Here is a 27,978-nt window from a genome sequence, read left to right on the forward strand (position 1 = left end):
TTTAACTTGCTTTAATTGCTGATGAACTCCCACCCCTTCTTTTGCAATTCTTGGTCATTTCAACAAGTTTGTGGGATGAAGCCATGGGGTGGTGGGGGGCAGTTAGAAATCTGTGCTAAAACTCTACATCCTTTTAAGACTTTTGAATCCCTAATCTTTTCATTATACCTTCTCTTCATTTTTCAGTTGAGAAACGGTTGTATCACTCAAATTGTAAATACGAAAGTCTTCCAACTCTACCGTACAGAATTTTTCATGTCATTTCATACCACTGTAACAGTTACGGAATTTGGGACAGGTAATGATCGCACTTTATGGGCAACCTGGGGATATACACAGCTTACTGGGGAGAAGTTTATCGAGTTATCAATACTCACCAAATAGAGATCATTCATTGTTAAACATAGTCAAGTGGAGTATGGCTGTCAATAGGTCAACTTGAAGGTTGCTTTTGAAAAAGACTTTCCTCATAATATGTAAAATAAACTAATTATGTAAATGCCAAGTGTTTGTAACTGCTTCTGTGCCTGCATCAATCAGAACAAGGATCCTTCTTCTGAAGTAGCAGAGCTAAGCTCATAAATTATGGATCTCTCTTTAACTTTGTGTCAGTCAGTTGATAACCAATTGCCAGGGTTTAATCTTTGATTTAATACAAGAGATCACAATATCTAGAATGTCACATCTAGCTCCCTGCTTACTGATGTGAAGTTTATTGGAACAGGACCACATTTGTTTACTTTGCTCAAGAGCTACAATTATAAGGTTGAATAGCTGTGCGCCTTGTGGTGCACAAGCTTAGAATAGTAACTATGAGATCCTCTTCACAGAAGAAGTTTGTCTGGGCACCTGGGTGGCTCAGTTGGGTAAGCGACTGCCTTCGGCTCAGGTCATGATCCTGGAGTCCCTGGATCAAGTCCCGCATCCGGCTCCCTGCTCGGCAGGGAGTCTGCTTCTCCCTCTGACCCTCCCAACCCTCCCCCCTCTCATGTGTGCTCTCTCTCTCAGTCTCTCTCTCTCAAATAAATAAATAAAATCTTTAAAAAAAAAAATAAAAAAATTTAAAAAAAGAAGTTTGTCAACCTCTAATTTGATACAAATGGAGACATTTGCAAGTGTAAAACATTAATGAGACATTTACAAGACTGCAGGTAGTAAGTGCTCAATAAGTAACTGTTACAAGAATGGAAAAGAAAAAAAGTAAGTGAAATTAAATTTGGGGTGGAGAAAACCAGATTCAATTACTAATTATTTCTTGTTAATTAAAAATTATTGGGATAATATTATATTAAAGTGCTTTATATAAATGTACTTGATCAATTGTGTCATGGCATTCATTATGGATGTTTGTCACATTCATATGGTAACTTAGCTAGATGTGTTTACCTCTGCTTATCACATGCTTTGCTGATACCACAGTGCATTTCCATTTACTTTGCTTTCAGATATTTTTCTTATCCGGCAAAAGTCTAAAAGCGTAGTTATCTGGTAGGCTAAGGAAAGGTATAAAGGAAGTGAAAGCCTTATTCTAGAGATGTCTATGAAATTCTGTGTCATAAAAGGAGTTATTAGCCAGAACTGAGGAGAATGGTCAGAGGAAGGAAATTAAAAGCATTTTCTCCTGCTTCTGATTCAAATACTTTCATATTAATTACATTGTTCAGTTTGACGTATATTATAACCACATAGATATGGAGTATTCTGGAGCATGCTCCAAAGCATCCACACCTCCCTTTCAATGTAGAACAAGAATGTAATTCTGTGTACCAGAAGTTTGTGCATGTCCTCTAAGCTGTTTTTTCTTTTGAGGGTCTTGATCAAACAATGCATCCTCCCTTATACTATTTTTCATTTCTTTCAGGTGTGCAGATCAGTGAAAGAGCTTCTACTTTTATCACTCAATTGCTTGGCAGTGTGAGCTTTGAGAACATGGATCCTTTCTATAGAAGAGGAATTTCTTATTTTGGAACTGTAGGTCTGACTTAAAAATACATGTTCTCATTTCATTTTCTGGGATCATGGATTGCCCTTTGAAAATTTCTGGACACGTTTTTCCTACTTTTGTAACACATTTGTAGCCTTACTGCATCTGATAGATGAGAAAAATTCCCAGGGGGAAAGCAATAGATAAAAGTATAGCTGTTTCCATTTTATGTATCTATTTAATAGCACGTTTTTCTGTCTATAGGAATTTCATAAAATTACAAATAAATAATCACACTTAGGAATAGAAAAATTCCTTCTCTGTAGAAATGTGATGTTTTGAGTTTTAAAACTTAATGCTATTTTTTTTCTTTTGTGCACAGCTTAAATTTTCTGGTCCTGATAATATACCGATGGTGAACAAGTTATTGCAATTGGAGCTGAATAACAGAATTATAGGAAACTACACCACAGATGAGAATGGGGAAGCTCCGTTCTCTATTGACACTTCAGATATATTTGATCAAGAGTTCAACCTGAAAGTAAGACATCAAAGAGTAGACGAGATCCCACAAAGTATTTGAGTGTTAGGGTTTTGAACATAAGGAATCTCTTAAAAGATCATTTGTATTAAGAATATATTTTAGGGGAACCTGGGTGGTCCAGTCAGTTAAGCATCTGACTCTTGGTTTTGGCTGAGGTCATGATCTCAGAGTCGTGAGATGGAGCCCCCTTTGGGCTCCACGCTCAATGCGAAGTCTGTTAGACACTCTGTCCCTCTACCCTTTAACAAGGTTTTAAAATTTGGAGTATTTTATATGTTTATTTGTTCATTAAATAATACATGAGAATACTTATTCAAGAGGATGAGATAATGGCCTGGTACAATTGTTATAAAGTCTCTACTAGCCAATATTTTCCTCTGAGAAACTAGAGATAGTTCATGAAGATAATTTGGCCTTTTTTTCCCTTTTGATCATTTGATGCATAGATAGGGGAGATACTATGATGTCTATTTTTCTGCTTCTTAAATAGAGTTTTGGAGTTAAACACTTTGTCCATGTACAAATATAGCTGAAAGACACAGGGGGCTATTCTCTGACTTCAATTACAAAGTGAAAATAAATTAGCATAGGCCTAATAAAATATACATACAATTATGGTCATGTTTTGTATACAAAAAAGAGGGAAGTGTTATTATTTTACTTCCAGTAACTTGATATTTGAAACATCAGCCACAAGCTAAGGTTCCTTCCTCTCTACTTTGAAGCGATAAGAAACCTTCCATTCTGGAATAATCCCTGTCTTTAAGGGTCTTTATAGCTCTAAGATCCTTTGTTTTTCTTTTCTTATCAGGCCACATATATCCGACCTATGAACTGCTATCCTTCCGGCTGGCTAACACCTGAGTATGTGGACGCTTATTTCTCAGTTTCACGCTTTTACTCCCGAACCAATAGCTTCCTGAAGATTGTTCCTGAGCCAAAGCAGCTTAGATGCAATCAACAGAAGATTGTTACCGTGCATTACTCCCTAAATGGGGAAGCATATAGGGATGATTCAAATATCAACTTCTTTTATTTGGTAAGCCTCAGTTGATGGATCCTTGGGTCTTGTCTAATTGTCTGCTTAGCACAGTGCAGCTTGGAAGGGGTATGTCAATCATGCCATGGTATCTGAGTGAGCCAACCTTCTCACTTTGCTGGGAATACTATTGGATCTATTAAGAACAAACAGAAACTAGTAAATGAACGCATAAACATAAGCAAACAGATACATAAAAAAGATCCAAGGCAATTTCAATTTCCCTAAGGTTGAAAAACTTACTATTCAGAGTCTACTATTTTAAGCATTCTATTATAACTCATATCAAGGATTCATGACCCTTTAGGAGAGTACAACATTAGGCAAATACCAGAGAGTAAGGTGCAAGGCTCATTTGGATAAGCAGTAAAAGGAATTCGCTCTTTTGGTTCTGTCCCCATATTTATCCATTCTGTCCTTATAAGGCAAGTGAAAAGCTAGACTTTTCTGCCCTAGGGATGTCTCCATCTTACAAATAAGGAAACAGTGGTGAAGAAGTGAAATGACTTTTCTTACTCGAAGCCAGACCGTCTAAGTAACTCAGAGCTTTGTATACCCCCTTGCACAGTACACTGCGTATTATTCACCAAGTTTCTAGCACATAATAGGCTTTCAGTTAATCATAGTTTCTGTGTTCTTTTCCAAATTGTGTCGAGTCTACTTTTTATATTTGTTCTTAGAAGCTACCTCTCTTTGGAATAGAATTCTCATTAGACCATTCATATCGATTTTTAATATCTGTGAAATAGTATGATGTTACACATTTTGTTTTCTTTGTTCTGCACAGGTGATGGTGAAAGCAGCTATCTTCCTCAGCGGGCAGAAGGAAATCAGAAACAAAGGCATACATAATGCATTCATTTTTTACTATGGACTCTGCCTTCATTTTTTTTTCCTTTTAAGGAAATGTTATAGGGGTAGAGTCAGGAGGTTAGGAAGAGCACTTAATGTTAATGGTCGGTGGCTACAAAGCAGTAGTATGGCCCAGGATATCCTTCCAACTATTTCAAAGAAAGATTTCTCCTTGTTTCTATTATTGCCAGGTTATCAAGCGCATTATAGAAAAGTGATGTCCAAAACCCAAATATTGTCAATGCCTAAATGATGCAGTCTTTTTTATTTGTGTACATAGTTCCCATTATTTAATTGATTTGCCTTTAAAATAAAGCCCAATTTGCTCTTCCTTTCCGTAAGCCATTCTCTTTTAGCTAAGTGTAGCCAGTGAGCCAGGAAACTTCAGGCACTGTATCCGTTAACGCCGTCTCCTATTTACACAGCCTGGAATGGCAGCTTCTCATTCCCGATGAACATTAGTGCTGATCTGGCTCCCGTGGCTGTCATGCTGGTCTACACCCTTCACCCCAGCGGGGAAATTGTGGCTGACAGTGCCAGATTCCAGGTTGACAAGTGCTTTAAAAACAAGGTGACGCTTCTGTTTCTTGCCTGTCTTGCGAGAGCAGGGAGCAGTTTTCTCCCTGTTGTCTTCTAACGTAATTACTATCACCTTTACATGGTGATCTCAGAGTAAATGTTGGTATAACTAAATTATTAGGGATGAGGGAATCGCCAAGCAGAATGAGTAACTTTTGGTAGCAGTACCAATCCTGAGATGATAGAAGGCTGGTGAAGATGTCCTTGTAGGGACAGTTAAGGGTGAGAACAGGCAGGAGAAACAAAGGTACAGAAATCTATAAACAGGGCGCCTGGGTGGCTCAGATGGTTAAGCATCTGCCTTTGGCTCAGGTCATGATCCTGGGGTCCTGGGATCGAGTCCCGCATCGGGCTCTCTGCTCCTTGGGGACCCTGTTTCTCCCTCTGCCTCTCTCTCTCTCTCTCTCTGTCTCTCATGAATAAATAAATAAAATCTTTAAAAAAATTTTAAAAAAAGAAATCTATAAACATTTATTTGGAAAAGATGGTGTTTATTCAAATTATTTTGAATGTATTCAAATATATTTATTCAACTTATTTTTAAAATTATCTTACTCTCCTTTTCTTCCTCCACTTTAGGTTAGCATAAAGTTCTCTAAGGAGCAGGGGCTACCCGGCTCCAACACCAGTCTCTACCTGCAAGCAGCCCCTGACTCATTCTGTGCGCTCCGGGCTGTGGATAAAAGTGTTCTTCTGCTGAAATCAGAACACAAGCTGTCAGCTGAAAGTGTAAGCTCTCTGATTTCCTCATTTTCATCCGGATTCCTTCCCTTCAGCTTATGTTTTGTGTTTGTTTGTTTGTTTTGTTTTTTTAAAGATTTTTTTAAATTTATTTGAGAGTGAGAGAGAGCACGAGAGCAGGGTGAGGGACAGAGGGGGAAGCAGGCTCCCTGCTGAGCAAGGAGCCCCATGTGGGGCTCGATCCCGGGACCCTGGGATCATGACCTGAGCTGAAGGCAGACACTTAATGACTGAGCCACCCGGGCGCCCTCAGCTGATGTTTTTATTTGAGATGACACATGTTGAGAATATCAAATATTTTCTTCCTTTGTTCCTTCATGGGTTACATACTTCATTTTTCTTGAAACCTAGAGTTAAATCTCTTGAGTTGAAGGATATGTTTGGATACAGTATCTAAAGTTGTTATCTGTTAACAGAGCTTATATTTTCATAAGCATTTCCAGACCAGCAATTCTTGAGTTTGACAGCAAAACTGTTTTCGTTAATAACTGTTGGATATTTTCCCTTTATTTTTTAGCACAAGAACATATAAATATGGAGATGTATGATCCTAAATTTTTTCTTATTAAAATTATACCTATTGCTTTAATCCATTCGAGCTGCTACAACAAAACACCCCAAATTAGGCAGCTTATAAACAACAAAAATATTTCTCACAGTTCTGGAGGTTGAAATTCTGAGCTCAGGGAGCCAGCATGGTAAGGTGAGGTCCCTCTTCTGGTTTGTGGACTTCTTGTATTCTCACGTGGTAGAAAGGACATCTTTTATAAGGGCATGAATCTCATTCTCTACTTGCTCCACCCTCATGACCCAATCAACTCCCAAAGGCTCTACCTCCTAATTCCATCACACTGGGCATTAGGATTTCAACACATGTATTTTGGGAAGGCACATTCAGACCACAGCACCTGTGTAGTGTAGAAAATGTGCAAAATACACAAAGACATAAAGAAGGAAATCCTCAAAATCATTCATTATCTTAACACTGAAACATATTTTTTTATTTCACAAAATGGACTCTTATTGTACAGAAATGAACATTTGTGATGCAATTTTTAAATCTCTTTTCTGAAGGCATATATATGTTACAAATGAGATCTCCCTGAAAAATGAAATTTTGTTTTCTGCTTTTAACATTCTATAGTACAGGTAGTTTTAAATATAAACTGTAAATATTAATTAATAACAATATGCTAATAATGATTAACCATGACATAAACTGTATATTTTTTCCCGTTGTAAAAGTTAAATACATATAAATTTCTTATTGGTGCTAAGAAGCTTCTAACTGATTTCAGAGTCAGAAAAGTATCAGCAAATAAAGGATAAACTTATCTATAAATGTGGAAAATATATATGCACTTTTTTTCTAAAAGTTTCATGGAGTCAGAGTAAATAGTTTCTCCTCATTCTTCCTACAACTAGTGGTAGCAAGGTCTTAGAAAAACCACCTGAGGAAAAACCATTAAGGGTCCTCCAATAGAAAATTTTAGAAGCGCTTCACCAGACCTGAAGATTCCAGTGAATCTGAATATGATATCAGAGCCAAAAGAGGCAGTTGCCCTTGTTTATTATCTATAACCATATTAACAGTGTAAATCAAGCAATGTTATATAAATGAGTGTATTCCAATTCATATTATTTAAGTTCGTAGTACTTTTGATATTACGTTACATAAGTTTAATTTTTAGTTTTAAATAATTTTAAAGATTTTATTTATTTTATTTCAGAGAGAAAGAGAGAGAGAGCTGGGGGGCGGGGGGAGAAGGGGCAGAGGGAGAGGGAGAGAGAATCTCAAAGAGACTGCCCTGAGCGGAGCCCGACACAGGGCTGGTTCTCACAACCCTGGGATCATAACCTGAGCGGAAACTTAGAGTCAGAAACTTAACCAACTGAGCCATGCAATTGTCCCCCTTCTTTTAAAAGATTTTATTTATTGATTTTATTTTGAGGAGGGGCAGAGGGAGAGGATAGAATCTCAAGCAGACTCCTTGCTGACCATGGAGCCCTAAATAATTTTTTAAAATGTAAGAATTTTACAGAGAACTCTCACGTACTCTTTACCTACATTCACCAGTTTTTAGCATTTTGCCACATTTATTTTCTCTTTCTCATTCTGTCTCCCCCCCACCACACACACACATGCCTCACATATATGTACATAGCATTTCCATTTTTATTTCTAAACCATTTGAGGTGGGTTGAATACTTCATGCTATTCCTTAATATATCAGTGTTCATTTCCAAAGAGCAAGGATATTCTCCTGCATAATTACAATACAGTTATCAAATTTAGGATATTAAACATTGATTCAATACTTTGGATCTAATCTGCCAGCTATGTTCAAGTTTCATCAGATGTCCTCTTTACCACATATTTTTTCCTAATTTAGTGCAAGATCCAAGACAGGATCACATACTGCATTCGGTGCTCATGTTTCTTTAGTTTCGTTTAACCTAGAACACAATCTTTCTTTGTCCCTTGTGAAATTGATATTTTTGGAGAACATAAGCCAAGTATTTGTGTTTGTTTGTTTGGGTAGGTTGTTGTTGTTTTGGGTTTTTTTGGGGGGGTTGGGTTTTTTGTTTTGTTTTGTTTTTTTAGAGAGAGAGTACAAGCAGGGGTGTGGGGCAGAAGGAGAGAGAGAATCTGAAGCAAGCTCCACATCCAGCATGGAGCCTGACACAGGGCTCCATCTCATGACCCTGAGATTATGACATGAGCCGAAATCAAGAGTCAGACTTTTAACAGACTAAGCCACCTGAGCGCCTCCCAAGTAGTTTTTTGATAAAATGTCCCTCATTTTAAGTTTGTCTGGTATTTCTCATGATTGGGTCAAGATTATGGATCTCTGGCCAGAATACCACATACATGATACTGTGTATTTCTCAAGGTACACAAGATCCATCTGCCCATCATTGGTGATGGTAATTTTGATCACCTGATAAAGGTGTTTCCATATATCTCCATGCGCTATTTTCTTCCTTAAACTAATAAGCAATTTGTGCTTATTAAGACTATTTGTACACCCTGCTCCTCATCAAAATTTCCTTAGAGTTAGCATCCATTGATACTTTTTGCCTAAACCAATATTGGTATGATAGTGGAAACATGATTTTCTAATTTTCCCTCTTCCTCTTATGGATGCAAGCATTTTTATTTCTCAAAGATTTATAATTTAGAATTCATAATTCGTCACTATCCTTAATTATTTTTATGTTAAATTGTCTTAAATTTTCCAGTGGGAGCATCTTCATGTTCTTGTAATATGTCCAGATCATGTTTTTAGCACTCATCGATTTTCTGACACCATATGTTCTAGGCCCATCTTCTACTTCCTTTGCGCTAGCCTTGAAAATAACTATTTTTCCAGGGATCTTTAATTCCATAGACAATGGAATAGCATTTATTTAATTCTCTCTTTTTAAAATTTAATGTCTATCCAGTTAATACATTATCTTTGCTGATTTGTGATACTACCTTTTTCATATACTATTTTTCTATTGGTTATTATGTTTATTTCTGGAATTTATATTCTGTTCCATTGGTCTGTCTATTGATGTGTCAGCACCACACTGTTTTAATTATGGAAGCTTTGTAGTGTGCATTAATTTTGGGTAGGAATCAACTCCTCATCCTCATCTCTCAGCTCTTCTGTTTTAGGGTTTCCTTAGCTATTTTTCCATGCTTGATTTTTCCATGGCAATTTTATTTTTGACTCGTCTAACTCAAGAAAAGGTTTATGATAATTTTTATTGTGATTGCATGGAATTTATAAATCAAATTAACTACATCTTATTGGTGAGATGTCATATCAAGAGCAAGGAATATCTCTTCATTTGTTCAAGAACACTTTTGATGTCTTCCATGAACTTTAATTTTAAATAACTCTATATATAGTTTCTTGTTAAGCTTATTCATGAGCATGTTAACTCTTTTGTTGCTATTGTAAATGCGGCTTTCTCTTCTCTTATACATTCTAACTTATTCGTTGGGCACATGGGAGGTATTTTTCACATAGTAATCTTATATTTTGCTAACTTGCTGAATTCCTTTATTGATTTGGTTAGTTTTATCAAAGGCTCTCTAGGCTTTATAGGTATACTGCCATATTACCAGCAAATAGAGATAGTTTTCTTTCCTTTTTTCCCCGTGCATCTATTTTTTTTTTTAATTTTTGCCTAATGGCAGTACAATGTTAAATTGCAGGAGGAATAGCATCCTTGCCTTGTTCTGGACTTAGCCGAAATAACTGGTAGGCTATCCTGTGCCTGGTGCTTTTGCACATGGTAGTTTCTTAATAACTTTCTCTATTTCTTTTATAAAAATTGGTCTGCTTAAGCTTCGTCTCTCTACTGGTGTCAGTTTTGGCAATTTTGTTTTCCTAAAAAATTAAACCTTTTATTATAGGTTTTCAAATTTATGTGTCCTGAAAAGTGCAAAGGAATCTCATGATACTTAAAAACTATGTGCTCTGTATCAATAGCTACATCCTCCTTTTCCTTAATTTTTTCCTCCTTATGTGTAACTTTTATTTTGTATATTTTTACCTTCTTCCTTTTTTCTCCGTATTAATTTGCTCATGGTTTATCTATTTTGTTGATTTTTTCAAATTCAGATTTTGGTTGATTAATTTGATGTAATGGGGTTTTTTGGGGCATTGTACTACATTAATTTTTGCTTTTATCCTTATTACTTCTTTACTGTTGCTCTTTTTGTTGGTGCTATTTTTAGCTTTTTTATTTAGTATTTACATAATTTTCATTTAAGTTTAAGGTTTAAGTGTTAAGGCCTATGAATTTTTCTCTGATCTCTACTTTTAAAGTATCCCTTAGATTCTGATCTGTAGCAGTTAACATCATCATTTTTCAGAAATTCTATAATATTTGTACTCAGCCTTTCACTGAAAACTTACTTAGTGGAACATTCTATAATTTATATGTAGACAGGCCTCCCTATTTGGGGATTTTTTAAATTTCAAGTTATATTGCCTCATGATCAGTAATCTTTCTATTTTATGGAGACTACTGATATTTTTTTGTGTGCCCAAATATATGAACAGATTCTGAGAATGCTTCACTTGAGTTCAGAAGATTTAGTTTCTTTTATCAGTATGTTTTATATCCGTAAGATCTGACTTTTTTCCAAGTTTTTATTTAAATTCCAGCTAGTTAACATATAGTGCAATATTAGTTTCAAGTATACGATATAGTGATTCAACACCTCTGTACAACACCCAATGCTTAATCACAAGCGCACTCCTTAATCCCCATGGTTATTTAACCCATCCCCCACCCACCTCCTCCTGGTAACCATCAGTTTGTTCTCTATAGTTAGGAGTTTGTTTCTTGGTTTGTCTCTCACTCTCTCTTTTTCCCTTCTTAAATTCCACGTATGAGTGAAATCATATGGTCTTTCTCTGACGTAGTATAATACTCTCTAGCTCCATCCACATCATTGCAAATGGCAAGATTCTGTTTTTATTTTTTTATACACTTGAGCTGTCTTGTACTGAGAGTAGTGTGTTAAACTACCCTATTAAGAGTGTTTCTGTCTGCTCCTCCTTGCATCTTCTGTTGTTTCTGCTTTGTGTAAGTGGTTGCTGTATTATGTGGGGCACAGATATTCATAACTCTTATACCTTTATTACACAATGGAGGGGTTGCCCTGGAAAGTGCTCTTCTCTATCTTATTTGATGCCTTTTGGCCCTAATTCTACTTTTTCTGATATCAAGATAATTATAACCTCTGTTTCTTATTAATTTCACTTACCTGGCCTTTAGTTTTAATATTTTGAAATATTGTATCTTATGGGTTTTTTTCTACATAGTATAGTGCTGGATTTTGCTTTTTTAAAAAAGCCATTTTTAAGGAAAATTAAGTCCACTCACTTGTATGGATATGATTGATATGTTAGATATCAACTCTATCATAATGTTTTTGTTATCATTACTGTGCATTATTCAAATTTACTTTATTTCTTTAGCTTTTTGAGTTTTTCTTTGCTATGTTTTCAAATTTCTTCTTGTATTGAGCTGAGGTTTAATTTTTATTTTAGTGATTGTCTTTGTATTTTTATCTTTTTTAATACTCTAATCTCACTTTTTTCTTGCCTCATAATTAAATCTAGCCATTTTTAAGTAGTATCCTTTGACTCCTTCCTGTTACCTACACCACAGTCCATAATTTTATTGTATTTTTCCCTTTTCTCTCATTTTAAATTTGAATCTTTACTTCTTTGTCAAAACATACTACACTTACATTCTACTTTTCTCTCCATATCCACAAAGTTCTGCCCACTTCCTCAGTCACCTTTTGGTTGTATAAAGCTTTTTTATACTAGACTCCTCAGAAGGTCATATGGGTATAGAATTCCCTGATTTTCGCATATTCACAATTGTTTCACTAAAGCTTTTTTGTGGGAAGGACAAGTTATCTATATCTTAAATCCTTGTTTCCCCTTTCTTTAAGTTTCTTGAAAATTATATTCCACTATTGCCTTACTTTAAATATTGCTTTCAAGAATTCTGACATGTTTAAATCATTTGCCCTTAAAAAGTATTCCTGAAGGCATTGAGGCTTTTTTATTTTTTAATACTTAAAGTCTAATAGCTTTAGTAAAACTATTTTAGTAAAATCTCTCAGAATCTATTGTTTAGGAGAAGTTTTACCAGGTATTCAGTAGACCCATGCATTGTGTAAATTCATCTTTTATTTCCAGAATTTGTCTTGGATTATAATTTTAAATACTGGTTTTTCCATTTTTCTCCCTCTAGAAAAACTCTATAAATATATTGGATCTTCTTTGCTGGCTTTCCAGTTCAACTACTTTGCCTATGACTCATTTTAATTTATTTTTCTCTCATTTTTATTCTTTTTTTCTTTATTTTTATGTTGCTTTTTAAAGTTTTCTTTCAATCTGTTTTTTCTTGAGCTCCTTATAGAGTTTATTTCTGATATTATTCTGACTCTTTCTGACTTTAATAAATTATCATTTTATTTCTTCCTAGGTTTTGTTCATTTCCATTCTTCCATCCTTTCTTTATTGAATTTCTAATTCATGGTGCTTTTTTAATACCCCAAATGAATGTTTAAGATTATTTGATTTATATGAAGTGTTTTGGGATGGCTTTTCTGTTTATTTATTTATATATTCAGTTAGTTAGTTACTTTAGCAGGTAAGTTGCATTAGCTAAAACGTTCCGATTTGCGTTTTCTATTTTATCTTATACTGGTTTTGTATGGTATTAATTTTCTCCAGTTCTTAATATTTTTGTGGACAGTGTTCCTGGGTAGAGCGCCTTTTCCTGTTATTTTAATGAAATGCAATTTCTTTTTTTAAAAAAATGTTGTTAACGTTGGAAATAGGAGTGGAGATGGGCATATTTTTATTTCCCTTTCCAAGGAGCATCACACTTGTTCTAATAATCTGACTATTTCCCATCAGCCAAGCTGCCACTTCCAGGCCCACTCATTTCAACCCCCTTCCTTGTATCATATATTGAATCTCAGAACTATGACTCATATTTTGATACTGAATGTAGTACTTTCTTTATCTGGAGTTGATTTGGTGTGTATTTCCTCTCATTTCTCCATCCAGTCTCTTCTTCGTCCTACTCTCTTAAGCATTCCCTCTCCAGCTTTCCATACCCTCAGATTTTCAGCAACAGTACAGAGCTGTGTTGGAATTTGGTGTTTATTTCTTTACTAACAAGTAATTTGAAGGTCGTGGCATTATCTATATCCCAGTAATGTTAAAGACACAGTCAGGCATATTATTATTTCTCTTTGATTTTATATTTGCTTTGGAAGGATATGTAAGAAGATTAAAATCAGACAGCTACCAGACAGCTGGGGGTTCTAGCATTATAATTGCTATGGATCATGTGTAAATTAGGCCTTGGAATAATCCATAGATCTTCAGGCATCTCTTGCCTACATGCTATCCTAAGTCCTGAACCAAAGCTGAAAAAGTTTATGAACATGACATTGACCATCTCAAACAAAACTGAAGATACCCTCTTCTGAAAGGATGAATTAACTCAAAAGTGTTAGATTAAATATCATGGCTATGCTCTTTTTTTTTTTTTCCTTCAAATTTTTACTTAAATTCTGGTTAGTTAACATAGAATGCAATGTTTGTTTCAGGGGTAGAATTCAGTGATTCATCATTTACATACAACACCCAGTGTTCAACAGGACAAGTGCCCTGCTTAATACCCATTACCCATCTAGCCCATCACCCACCCACCTCCCTCCAACTCTCAGTTTGTTCTCTATCTTTAAGAGTCTCTTATGATTTGCCTCCCTCTCTCTCTTTTCCCCCCTCCCATATGTTCATCTGTTTCATTTCTTAAATTCCACATAAGAGTGAAATCATATGGTATTTGTCTTTCTCTGACTTATTTCACTTAGCATAATACCCTCTAGATCCATCCACACCTTTGTGAATGGCAAGTTTCATTCTTTTTGATGGCTGAGTAATATTCCATTGCATATATATACCACATCTTCTTTATTAATTCATCAGTTAGTTTGGCTATTGTTGATAATGCTGCTATAAATATCGGGGTGCATGTACCCCTTTGAATCTGTATTTTTGTATCCTTTGGGTAAATACCTATAGTAGTGCAATTGCTGGATCATAGGGTGGTTCTATTTTCAACTTTTTGAGGAAACTTTATATTGTTTTTCAGAGTGGCTGAACCGGTTTGCATTCCCACCAACAGTGCAAGAAGGTTCCCCTTTCTCCACATCCTCACCAACATCTATTGTTTCCTGTGTTGTTAATTTTAGCCATTCTGACAGGTGTGAGGTGGTATCTCATCATGGTCTGATTAGTATTTTGCTGATTATAAGTACTGTTGAGCATCTTTTCATGTGTTTGTTAGCCATCTGGATGCCTTCTTTGGAAAAATGGCTATTCATGTCTTCTATGTGATGGCTATGCTCTTAAAGAAAAGAACAAATTATAATGGCACAAAACTTGCCAATTTTGTAAAAATAAAAGGAATGCTTAAAATCATTGGGAACCATGTGATTTTTCTCATAGGTGTACAACCTGCTTCCAAATATAGAACTATATGGTTATTTCCATCATGGGCTCAACCTTGATGATGGCAAGCTTGACCCTTGCATTCCTCAAAGGGATATGTTTTACAATGGTTTGTATTACATACCTGTAAGCAACTATGGGGATGGAGACATCTATGATATTCTCAGGGTAAGATCATTTAAGATTTTAAAAATTATTTCATCTCAATTTTAACTTTAGTATTCATAATGCATACCCATGTTTTATTAACTGTATACTTTACTTCCTATTCTTGGAGATTGGTGTCCATAATTTGTTTAAAGATCACTCAGAAATTGTCTTATAAAAAGGAGATATTAATTTTTGTTGATTTTTCTCTCTTTTTTAACAATAAACAAGTGGCAGTGAAGTTATAAAAACCTCATGTTTGAAGTAATGAGACAGTTTTCAACTTACTGCAATAAATGTTATGCAGAAATCATCAAATCAAGGGGCTAAAATATAGTCCAGGCTCCATCTAAACCTAGGCTATCAATTAGATATGCTGAGGCCTCCACAAAAGGATTTTTTATAATTGAGGTCAGAGGTATAGAAGAAAAGGGGCATATAATTAGACAGACTTTAGCTTAAGTCCCAACTCTCCAAAAGACTGTTTTGTGTGTGTGTGTGTTTGGTGTTAATTAGGCTGATGATAGTGCTTATCTCATAAGTATTTTTCCCTTTGAATTAAGTGGGGAATGATTTAAAATACTTAGCCAAATCCTAGCACATAAATGCTAGATAAATCATAGTGCTTATTATTTTTGTTCCAGATTAAAGACTTTCCATACATCAAATAGAGGTGACTTGACTTCTAAAATCCCAGACCCTTGCTAGCAGAGAAAACCTGTATATATCACCTACTTATGATTATAATAGAGTTGATAGGCCTTTTTGGGTCTTACATGAAAGAAATGCACAACTTTCTTTTCCTGTTTGTTTCTTTGAAGGCTATGGGTCTGAAAGTCTTTACCAATCTTCATTACCGGAAACCAGAAGTATGTTCAATGGAGCGAAGGCTGCGAGTCCCTAGGCCATTGTATCTAGCCTCAGACGAATATGCACCAGTATACAGTTATGCCCCATCTAGAACTGCATGTGGGTAATCTAGAATTTTGTGTCTGAGAGACGACTAAAAGAATTCATGGAATTGGGTGTACTTGGGATAAAACTATAAAAATTGGGACTTAGGTGTGAATTGTACCATGTTTTTGGCTACATCTAGAAATCTTGCAAGTGAATAAAGCAGGATAAGGCAGACCAGAAATGGTTTTTGTTTTGGTTTGATTTTGTTAAAGGGAAAGATTACCTTCAGCTATGAAAGTAAATTTTTTTTTTTTATTGGGTAGAACACAATATCAGAAGAGCATAGGAAGGAGGCAATGTGTAGGGATGAGGGATGTGGGAGGACAGTCATTATAGGTGAGTGTGATAAGGGAGAATGAGGTGTCCTGATGGGGCCCTTATACCTTTATTATGTATAAACCATAATACACAGAGTTCAAGGCAAAAGGTATTTTAACTCCCAGATAGCCAAAAAGCTGGTATCAGAGAAGCATGTTCAAATATTAGTCCATTTTCTATTGGAAAGGCTATAAGCACAAAAATCAGCCACAGTCTTAGATGAATGAGGTAACTAGGGCAGATTTTCAAAACAGAAGTTTAGTCAGAGAAGCAAAATGAAACAAGATCAGCAAAACAGAACTGAAATCAAAGCTGAATTCCAGGTCTGAAAATACTTGAATAGCACTCTTAAATCCTTCTACGTAACATTGAATTAGTCCATTAGTTGAAGTGGGTCTGATCCAGAAACGACTTGAGAAAAATGAAAGGCCTGACAACTTTATACAAAGGTGGACTTGGTGAATAGTCAAGAGGCCCTACAAAGTCGAGTTAGAAACCACTTTGGAGTCCTAGTCAAGAGGTTGAAGCTCCCCACTCCCCACTTTTCTGCTACTTGATGACACCATATTCAGTAAGCTTTATCAGGAACATTTCAACTCTTTAGTATCTTTCAATAAAATATAATGAAACCCAAAGTCATTCATTTTCACCTCTTCTTTCTTCAGTTATGCATTTGTTAATTCACTCAACAGACATTTATTGAGGCCAGGCACAGAGTCACACATTGTAAATGCCGTGGCTTAATCTCTACTGTCCTAGAACCTTTAGTCTAACAGGGAAGCATTACAGCGAGACAGGTAATTCCAAAGCCTTGGGAGAGTGCGTTACATGGAAAGAATATGAATAGAAGATATAAATTCCTCAAAGGCTTACTATATCCCCCTGAAGGAAAGAGCATTTATACCAAGACCTGAAAGATGAACAATAATGCACCACAAAAAGAGACAGAAGGGCATTCCAAGCAGAGATTCCAAGGCATATTAGCATAGTGGAACTGGCAGACACCAGAATGTCAAATGAGAAACTCCATTCAGTGAATAAAAATCACTTTCCTCTAGATTTGGTTGTAGCCTGATTGTTGTTTTTGTCTGTTTGTTGTTGTTTTTAGTAATGGCAGAAATTTGAACAGCAAAATGCAGATGCCTTGGTTGAGATGTACATTTATTAGCAATGAGCCCTGGGAGCAAAGCATATGTGGTTAAAGAAATGGCTAAAAGTGTGTGTCATTGAAGCCCATACCTTTATTCTCTCCAAAGAAAGCATTTCTCTTTTCTTTTAGCTCGTGAAGGCATGAAGGAGAATTTTGACTATGTTGAACAGGCTGTAAGAGAAACAGTAAGAACAAACTTTCCAGAGACGTGGATATGGGACCTCATCAGTGTCAAGTGAGTTTTTGAGTTTTCTCTCCTACATGTCTTTATTTCTATTTTCTTTTTGTTGTGATCTCTTAAACTTTACTCCTGGATATATAAAGCACTAGCATATTTGTAAAATACATTATACTATTCATTTGTATGTACTGACCACGTAGTTTATTTTATTTTTTTCTATAGCATTGTTTCTCATTTATTAATCTCATGCAGAGAGATGTAAGCTACCTCAATTTTTAAAAAATAATGCAGTGTTTAAAGAAATGTGAGGTTTTTAAGGATAAATTTCGTTGAAATCTAGCTCTCAAGATTGTTATCTAACGCTCTGTCCAAACCTTTTAACTTACTTTTTTTTTTTTAAGATTTTATTTTATTTATTTATTGAGAGAGAGAGTGATAGAGAGCACATGAGAGGGGGGAGGGTCAGAGGGAGAAGCAGACCCCCTGCCGAGCAGGGAGCCCGATGCGGGACTCGATCCGGGGACTCCAGGATCATGACCTGAGCCGAAGGCAGTCGCTCAACCGACTGAGCCACCCAGGCGCCCCAAACCTTTTAACTTACTTTTAACCTTCAGTTAATACCTTTTTGCTTGCTCTGGACTAAATTTCCTTGTTTAGACAAAGAATGCATTTCATCAGCGATCTCTCCTTAGTTCCTCAGGCTCAGCAAATCTGTCCTTCCGCATCCCTGATACTATAACCCAGTGGCAGGCAGATGGCTTCTGTGTGAATGGTCATGCTGGATTTGGCATTTCATCAACAGCTACTCTGGAAATCTCCCAACCTTTCTTTGTTGAAATGATCTTGCCCTTTTCAGTTGTTCGAAATGAACAATCTGATTTGATTGTCAATGTCTTCAGCTACCTGAACACATGTGTAGAGGTAAGCTGTTCCCTTTGACCTGGAGACAAAATCTAACAAAGCCAAAAGATCTCTCAATATTTTCCTTGAATATTGCCATATTCTTTTTATTCTCAAGGGCAAAATGGTACTATAAAGTGTTAAGACCTGTTTCCATATTCCTTAGACAAAGACAGTTGCTTTAATTCACAGCAAAGTTTTAAATACTGCCTTGACAATGTCATTTCATAATTTCATAATGATGTGTGTTCTAGCCTATTTTTCTTCTTGTGAGAAGTCATTTGGTATCTTTAATTTTTGCTAACTTAAAATAGTTCATTTTCTCAAGATGGGAAGAGGAGTAGTAACAGCAAATAATTTAGAGTGCCACCTTCATTGCATGACTTTTTTTTTAGATTTCTGTTCAGCTAGAAGCATCTCAGGATTTTGAGGCAAATATCAGCATGCCTAAAAACAATGGCAGTGAGGTTATCCAGGCTGGAGAGAAGAAAACATATGTCTGGACTCTATTACCTAAGACGTTGGGTAAGCATCTATGTGTATGCCAATCTCTCATGGAAAGTCAGGCTTTTTTTTTTTTTTTTTTTACTTTTAATTCCAGTGCAGTTAACATATAGTGGTTTCAGGTGCACGGTATAGTGATTCAACAATTCTATACATTATTCAGGCCTCGTCATGATAAGTACACTTCCAATCCTCGGATTGGGTGAAATAGGTGAAGGGGGAAACCAGCCTATTTTTAATGCCTTCCTTTATTTTCCTTACATCTTCTATACAAACATAATTTTCTCCCTCTCCTTTTTTAAAATTTTCAGTTAATTTTATAACCTAATTTCCTGTAGTTCATGCTTATGTAGAGCAAAACCACCATTCATTTGTATAAAAGCATAATGTGATTGAAATACGATATAAATGCCAATTTTCATGATCTATCAAATCCATATATCATATCCTAAAAGAAAGTTATATTTTCATTAATGTTGCCCAGTTCCTTCACTTCTAACTTGCTCCTTCACCCACCATCATGAACAAGTGTCATCAATCCCAAAATTACTCCTCAATCACAAATTGCCAGGATTTGCGAATTTACTAAATATATCATGAGATACCAAAAATACTGAACACTTGGATGGAGATCAAACACTGAGTGGAATATTGTCTTCACGCATGTATTATCTGTAATATAAAAAAATAAATTTGAAAGTATCCTGTTGAAAATACAAGGGAAGGGTTAAAAAGAGTCTAGTACACAGAAAAAGCTAGATGTGGTAGATGCATGATGCTCATTATCACTCACGTAAAAAATTGTCATTAAAACTTCCTTTATTTCATGTCCCCTATTCATTGTATTATTTGGGGCAGCAAAGAGTTTATTTTTGAGGTTGTTTTAGTTCACCTGTGAGGTTGGTCTGACTAAAACTAGTTTTCCTGATAGATTTTGTTTCTCAATTGTTCTGACTACACTATGTCTTCAAAAATCTTACCTTGGCAATTAAGATAGAATACTGCATGGCATTTTTTGTGGCAAGTTTTATGGCCTTAAGTGGGGGACATAGTTCTAAGATTGGAGAATCAAAGGCTTTCTTAAAAAGAAATGAGACAAAACACAGCAACAAGCAAAAACAAGAATAGTAAATTGGTTATATATATATAGGCATACAGTAATACTAAACAAAAGAAATCTCTTTTTCTTTTTTTTTTAAAGATTTTATTTATTTATTTGACAGAGCGAGACACAGTGAGGGAGGGAACAGAAGCAGGGGGGGTGGGAGAGAGAGAAGCAGGCTTCCCGCCGAGCAGGGAGCCCGGTGCGGGGCTCGATCCCAGGACCCTGGGATCATGACCTGAGCCGAAGGCAGACGCTTAATAACTGAGCCACCCAGATGCCCCAAGAAATCTCTTTTTCAATCATCTAGTTTTTATAAGTAAGGAAACTGAAGATCAGTTTTAATTGCATGACCTATGATTCACAAGAAGTTAAAAAAAAAAGATTCCTTGCTAGCATTAATTTAAATCTAATGCCCTTTCCACTATGTCATATTTTACTATTTTTGTTCATTCAGACTTGGGAGAAGTTAGGAGTCCTGGGTATTTGATGTTCTGTGCCCATATCGGCATATGTAACCTTGATAAGCAGTTACCAAGGAATTGGCTCTGTTGGCTTTGCAAATTATTATTTTTCCTTAAAATTTCTTACTTTTTAATTAAGTAAATGAGTCACTTATTTTTTGTTTGGTTGATTTTTGGAAACTTCTTTATCTGAGTATAGTTGGCTCACGATGTTATATTAGTTTCAGGTGTACAGTGATTCAATATCTCTATAGGTTATGCTGTGCTCACCACAAGTCTAGCTACCATCTGTCACCATACAAGGCTGTTACAATCTATTGACTCTGTTCCCCATGCTGTGCCTTTTATTCCCATGACGTTCATTCCATAACTGGGGGCCTGTATCTCCCTCTCCCCTTCACCCATTTTGCTCATCCCCCCAACCCCTTTCCCTCTGGCAACCATCAGTTTGTTCTCTGTATTTATAGGTTTGATTCTGCTTTTTGTTTGTCTGTTTGTTTTGTTTTTTAGATAACAAATATTTCTTTAATATAAGGGATCTTGAAACAGGTACAGGTAAAACAGAACATACCAAATTATCTTCAGGCAAGAGAAAGAGCAAGTTATTTTGGTCTAAGCATAAATATGATAATAGTATGCAGTTCATTCAATTCAAGATGTGGTTCATTTGACTCTAATCATTTCCCATTACAGGAGGGGCCAATCATCATTTAACTTATATTCGGGAATGTTTTCCAGGTAAAGTGAGTATCACTGCAGTTGCTGAGTCCAGACAAAGTAGTGCCTGCCCAAAAGAAGGACCTGAGCAGCAGAATCTAAACTGGAAAGATACTGTGGTCAAAAGTCTGTTGGTAGAGGTATGTACATGCAAAACTGTCAAGCTCTTCCAGATAAGAAGTAAGTTAAATATGAAAAGACGTTCTTTTTGAACAGGCTTAGTTAATTGACTAGAGTTACTTTTACACCAGATACATCATTTTATATGAATTAAAACAGCAATAAAAATGAATCATGGAGCACTACATCAAAAACTAATGATGTAATGTATGGTGATTAACATAACATAATAAAAAAAAGAAAGAAAGAAAGAAAAATTTAGAGGAAAAAAAAATTCATCCTTTCTTTAATTAATACCTGACCCCAGGATAGTAAAACTTAACACTTGAAACAGGCTTGATGATATCTTGCTTACTCCTGCTCACGTTTCCTGTAGGCCTGTTGCTCTTCCCTTCCTTTTTTTTAACTGACTCTCAAATCCGAGACAAAACTTCTTGTCCTACACTCCCGTGTCGTTCTCATCATCCTCAAAAAGAATTAACACTTGTCAGTGCATATTTCTCACGTTGCCTCTTGGCCTTTCCATACTCTGCAAAACACTTTCGTTTATCTATTGGAGATGCTAGACAGGTTCAGAGGAGTTGAGAGTGTCCCACAATGACATCAAAGTTATCTCTGTCCGAACTATGGGAACACAGGTTCTAAAGTGGGTCTTGGTAATGTACAGCGACTTTCAAACTTAAACAGAAGGGGGTGATGAATGCATCATCTCCCAGGGACAAACGTGTGCCAGCCATGTCTATATGAGCTAATGCTTGATTACGTTTCCTACGTGGAAGGTGACCCAGACTCATTTTTTTGTGCTTGTTTTTGTTTACTCTTTGACAGGCTGAAGGTATTGAAAAAGAAATGACTCAAAGTTTCCTTATCTGTACAAAAGGTAAGAGGACCTTTTAGGCGGTCAAATTAGTCCCAAAGAAAAATTATCAATAGGATCAGTTTATGTCCTCTCCTTCTACATTGGTTTCTTTGCCACTGAGTCATCTCAGTGATTCCCTTTTAAGTACCTAGTGGAGGATTACCTCATTTCATGCCCTATCTTCATTGTATAATTTTGGCTAACAAAAAGTATATTTATTTATGAGATTTTTTTTTTTTTTAGTTCACCTATGACATTGGTCTGCCTCACCCCATTTTTCCCATCTTATATATTTTTGGCTCCTCTCATCATGATTGCAGCACAGTATTGGACAGAGGAAGATCAGGATTATGCCCTTTGTACTCTTGGGATAAAGCATCTGAGAGCTACATCACTGGCCCTCAATCACCTGCTTTGTGGCCATCTTGTTGATGCTGATCTGATTTTAGTGGGAGTCTCCAAGCTTTTCCTTTTGTGTGTGCGGTTTTATATACCATAGTCAGTAGTTTTTTACACTTTTTTCATACATAAGTAGTTTAGGCACTAAACTAGGGGAAAATAAGGGCCATTATCCAATGCACACATACACATACCATTTTCTGAATGTACTGTTATTCTAAACTAGATCAGAAATGTCAGTTTCATCTTTTCTAACAAGCAACTTGCAAAATAAAAGTAAATAATGGAATCTATTTCCTAATATGTTTGTCCCGCATATCTGCTGTTATTGTTTATAAAAGAAAGTTATCATATTATCTTTTTTATCACTATTTTCTTTCTAGGGACCAAAGCCTCCAAGCAGGTAGTTTTGGACCTGCCAAACAGTGTAGTAGAAGGATCCGCCAGGGCCTTTTTCACTGTTGTGGGTAAGTTGGTTAAGTTTTGTTTTTCATGATGATTTGAAAATTTTGATTGAGGTAATCTTAAAAAAATAATAATCCTTAAAATAACAGGATGGAGAGACTTTTCTAAAGTATTAGTTGGAGGGAAGTACTGTTGAAGGTCATCATCTATGCTTGTTTCCATGTGGGATCTGAAGGGCTTACAGTAGTACCACTTTCAAATCTATGTCCCTAGGAAACACTTGTTTTGCTGGATGATAACTGGCATTTAGAAAGCAAAGGCTTCTTTTCATAGTTCATTCATCTGAAATATTAAATTCCCTTTTTTTAAAAAAGACTGTATTTATTCATATGACAGAGAGAACAAGCAGGGGGAGTGGGAGAAGCAGGCAGAGGGAGAGGGAAAGGACTCTCCCTGCAGAGCAGAGAACTTGATCCTAGGACCCTGGGATCATGACCTGAGCCGAAGGTAGACCTTTAACTGACTGAGCCACCTAGGAGCCCCTTAAATTCCCTTTTGAAGCATGAGAATAAACTCTGCTTGTTCAAGATGGTGGGAATTTCCTCAGTAACAGGAAAACTCATGCACAATAATAACAACAAGCAAACAAACACACACTTTTCTAACTTCCCGCTCTCTCTGGTAATGAGATTTTCAGAAGTATTTTTCATACCAGAAACTCCTTTAACTTCACCCTTCATGCCTATCTCCCTTTAGAATTACCTCATGAGAACTTTCCTTGTCTCCACCTTTTAAATGCAATTTTAAATATTTCCTGCTTCCACTATGCCTCTTTTACCCATAGTTATTAATGCTGAGATGCCAACTAGAAGCAGTAGTAACCTTCTGCTTTTTTTATTTTTAGGGGATATTTTAGGACTTGCAATGCAAAATCTGGAGAATCTTCTCCAAATGCCCTACGGATGTGGAGAGCAGAATATTGCCCTAACAGCATCAGACATCTATGTCCTTGACTATCTGAAATCTACTAAACAGTTGACAGAGGAAGTTAAATCTAAGGCTCTCTTTTTCTTGTCTAACGGTGAGACCACTTAAGTAATTTCTGCCCATAAAAAACAAAATCAATTGTTACTAATACTAAGATGTCATAAAGCTATTATTATGAGGTTTTCTCATGGAGAGAAAGTGGGTCTGAACTCTGAACTGGGGTGCTCTGAGTCCTCACTATTCTTTTTTTATTTTTTACTTCAGTATCTTTGTGGTCATTTAGCTTCATAACTTAGAACAATAACATTTCAAATTATGAGCCCAGTTTTTTTTAATCTGAATATTTTGCCAAGCTACCTTGTTTGTTGCTACTGTTACTAATAGTAGCTATAAGTAGTTCACTTACTAACTTCTATATTTGTTTGCTCAGTGGTGTTCCATTGCAATGAAGTGATTGGATTTGTATGTAGAAAAAGGGTATATAAATCTTGTAAAATATGTTAGCAAGGAAAGGCCCAAGGGTATAATTCCTTCAGGTTTTCTTTTCAGAAAGATAACACAGAAGTCAATTAACCTTAACGAAACGGTATTAAACGATTGGTTAAGTACCTGTTACTGAGCTGGGCATAATCACATGTAATATCTTGTCATTAAAACCCTATAAAGTAGGACTTAGTTTTTCTCACTATGAATAGAGACCCTGAGTTTCAGAAATTAAACCTGAAATGATCAATCTAGTAATTTATGTCTGTCTAAAACCCAAACACGGGGCTTGTACTATGCCATTCTTTTTCTTCTAATTTTCTTAGATTAAAAAGATAATTTCTTATGGTTTTTTACTTTAGGTTATCAAAAGCAGTTGTCTTTCAAAAACTATGATGGTTCATATAGTGTGTTTCGGCAGAGGAATCAGAAAGGAAGCATGTGGTAAGAGATGAAAATTTTATTTTAAATAATATAGGAGTGATCTGAGGAGGGCATGAGACGGTCTGAGGGAATTGAATATGGTGGGATTTGGAAGCAAAATGGGTTTCAAAGTGAATTTACAGAGATGAATCGGAGAAGCTAAAGTGTTTGATTCTTCTGATTCTAATGTGACCATGTCAATTTGCCTAAAAGTTTCATTTACTGACATCCCCCTGAAAATGGCACAGGCTAGTCCACACTTCTCAGAGACCCATGTAGATAGACAGGGGAGAGGAAAGTAAAACTAGAAGTCCCGAGGGGCGCCTGGGTGGCTCGGTCAGTTAAACATCTAACTCTAGATTTCAGCTCAGGTCATGATCTCAGGGTCTTGAGATCAAGCTCCCCATTGGGCCCGCCCTCTCCCTCTGCCCCCCCCCCCATTCTCTCTCTCTCTCTCTCTCTCTCCCTCCCTCTCTAAAAAACAAACAAGAAAAAAAACCTAGAAGGCCCCACCAAATTGTACCCATTCCATCTCCATGTATAGATAATCCAATGAACCATAAGGCAAGAATCTTGTTTGTAAACATGCTGAAATGACCCACTCTTCTTTTTACATATTGATATTCATAACATTTTCTTGACCCAAAGGAAAAATGCACTATCAATAAAGATGCTTCACAGTCAGCATTAGCCAAATTAGATGCGTCCATTATCCAGAGGGAACAATGGTGATGAACCCTTGGAGTAGATGACATTTCTTTCTTATCTAACTTTTGTCTAACTGGTGATTTGCATTACAGGCTCAGTGCCCTTACTTTTAAGACACTAGAGAGAATGAAGGAATATGTTTACATTGACGAACAAGTTCAAAAAGAGACCTTAATCTGGCTTTCAAGCAAACAGAAAATAAATGGCTGCTTTAAAAGTGATGGCAAGCTTTTCAACAATGCCTGGGAGGTGAGAGACAAACAGAACGAGGCTTTCCTTGCCCCTTTGTATTGCCTACCTTTCCTATCTCTGATCTAAGTAACTTGGAACAGGAATATTTTTCCTGTGAATATTACACTTTCTGAGTCTGCAGGAGTCATAGGCCCATGGTGTATTGGTCAACAGGATCATTCCACTACATGCGTGCTAACCCTAGCTAGACTTAACTCCTCATGAATCTGTGGGTTGCTTTGCCGTCTTTAGTTCTTCCATACAACTAGTCTCCTTCAGTGGATAAACTGAAAACAGGAGAGAAGGAAGAGAAAAGAAACCTAGAAAGGAAACATCCATAAATTTGGAGCCAGACAATATGTCAGGGGTCGGGGCCCCAATTAGGGAATTCATTCCTATTTATGGATGTTCAGGAAGAACATCTAATAATTTACAGCATTTCAGTGAAACACTCTTCCGATACCTTCTCAAGTCAAACCATAAAGGCCTCGTTTGCTGTAGGTCAAAATGCAACTGAGATGAACCATGTCCTTGATGAACCATGTCCTTGATGGTACCCTCGCCTTCCCTTTCCCTTTCCATATTTAGGTAAATCACTAGGCATTTTCCCTTCTGATTTCCTGTCTTTGCAGATAGCTCTCCACCTCCATTCCATCCTGTGTGTCCTTTATTCTCCTAACTTTTGTATTTCCCTCTGAAAACAATCCCTCTGATTATGATACTTTCGCATCCCCTAATATCATCTGAAATAGTCTGAGCTTTCCCTTTATATCCTTCTTAATCACCACCCCTATTCTTGGATGCTGGACCGTAAAGCTAGTCCACTTCAAAACATGTACAAATGGCCACTCTGTGTGGAATTTCATTTAATGCAAATTGTTTTCAAATTGTTATACTGTGTGTGTGTGTGTGTGTGTGTGTGTGTGTGTGTGTGTAGAGTTGGGAAGGAGTAAGAAGCAAAGGAAAAATAAAAACCTATACTGCAGTGGAATGGGGATAGAACTTGGTGTAATTTAAATGGATCCCCACATCTTACTTTAGTGTTTCCTTCTACAGTTATTTGCACCTTGAAAACTAGGCTCCTCGGATATTCATTTTCTAAAGAAGAAAGAGGTCACCTTTTGCTTAAATAGAGAAAATGAGAGGTTTATACCAGATCAGTGGATCTCCAGTGCCATCTGAATGCTGTTTGCATTAGTATCATTAGAGTACTCATTCATTTCCCTGTATCTTGTTCCTGACTGAATCAGAATCTCTTGTGCGGATGCTGGTTTACTTGAGGCTTAAGTTCCCCGCGGCATTTTTGTGCACTGTCAAGTTTACAATTGTGTAACTTAAAAATGCTTTTCTGATTTTACACTGTAAGAATCTACGAGACCTGACTATTGTTAGCCATTAGGATACTTTTCCAGGGACGTTCAGGCAGCTTCACAGAAACTTTCTGCCCCACGGCAATAGAAATTCTTTGTTTGCTTTTCCAAAGTAACAACAAATAGAGTAAAATAAAATCATATGAATTGCTTGGAATTCATGCCCAAGACTAGGTCACATCAATAGATGATATATGTCATTAGTATACTTGAGATTAATGGTATTTTTTATTTCATTACTATAATGAATCTTGGTGGATTCCTAAATAGCATAGTTATTAACCATTTAATTTTAAAATTACAATTAAGGTTGGTTTTTTTTGTTTTTGTTTTTGTTTTTGTTTTTGTTTTTAAAGATTTTATTTATTTATTTGAGACAGAGAGAATGAGAGACAGAGAGTATGAGAGGGAGGAGGGTCAGAGGGAGAAGCAGACTCCCTGCCGAGCAGGGAGCCCAATGCGGGACTCGATCCCGGGACTCCAGGATCATGACCTGAGCCGAAAGCAGTCGCTTAACCGACTGAGCCACCCAGGCGCCCCTGTTTTTTTTTAATAAGGGTATTTGTTCTAGTGTTTCTTTCATACTTCATTTCACTTCAGAAGAATAGCTCTTTTTTTTTTTGTGGTCTGCTGTCCTGTCTGATTAATTGTCCCTTTCTGTTTAGGGTGGAGAAGAAGAGGACATTTTACTCACTGCGTATGTTGTTGGAGCCTTCCTTGAAGCTGGACTCAATTTCACTGTATGGCTTCCCATCATTCTTGAGTCCCAGTCACTTAAATGCACATTAAATCAATTATGGATTCAGAGTGATCTGAAA

General features: G+C 36.3%; 1 protein-coding gene across 1 annotated transcript in view; it reads left to right on the plus strand.

Moving 5' to 3' along the window:
* The window catches only part of LOC118025439 (ovostatin homolog 2-like), a 48,301-nt gene that overhangs the window by 13,249 nt on the left and 7,074 nt on the right, over window positions 1–27,978 (plus strand). Inside the window, exons 9-27 of the mRNA XM_035027845.1 lie at window positions 187–298; window positions 1,862–1,971; window positions 2,307–2,465; window positions 3,280–3,507; window positions 4,295–4,349; window positions 4,785–4,930; window positions 5,518–5,667; window positions 14,733–14,903; window positions 15,704–15,851; window positions 17,437–17,542; window positions 18,181–18,409; window positions 18,784–18,913; window positions 21,197–21,315; window positions 22,124–22,175; window positions 22,937–23,020; window positions 23,863–24,039; window positions 24,791–24,872; window positions 25,652–25,808; window positions 27,826–27,900. Coding sequence (XP_034883736.1) covers window positions 187–298; window positions 1,862–1,971; window positions 2,307–2,465; window positions 3,280–3,507; window positions 4,295–4,349; window positions 4,785–4,930; window positions 5,518–5,667; window positions 14,733–14,903; window positions 15,704–15,851; window positions 17,437–17,542; window positions 18,181–18,409; window positions 18,784–18,913; window positions 21,197–21,315; window positions 22,124–22,175; window positions 22,937–23,020; window positions 23,863–24,039; window positions 24,791–24,872; window positions 25,652–25,808; window positions 27,826–27,900 — 2,490 coding nt within the window. The remainder of the gene's footprint in view (window positions 1–186; window positions 299–1,861; window positions 1,972–2,306; window positions 2,466–3,279; window positions 3,508–4,294; window positions 4,350–4,784; window positions 4,931–5,517; window positions 5,668–14,732; window positions 14,904–15,703; window positions 15,852–17,436; window positions 17,543–18,180; window positions 18,410–18,783; window positions 18,914–21,196; window positions 21,316–22,123; window positions 22,176–22,936; window positions 23,021–23,862; window positions 24,040–24,790; window positions 24,873–25,651; window positions 25,809–27,825; window positions 27,901–27,978) is intronic.

Source organism: Mirounga leonina, unplaced genomic scaffold (assembly GCF_011800145.1).
Source record: "Mirounga leonina isolate KUSES-001 unplaced genomic scaffold, KU_Mleo_1.0 Mir_201, whole genome shotgun sequence".
NCBI classification, from domain to species: Eukaryota; Metazoa; Chordata; class Mammalia; order Carnivora; family Phocidae; genus Mirounga; species Mirounga leonina.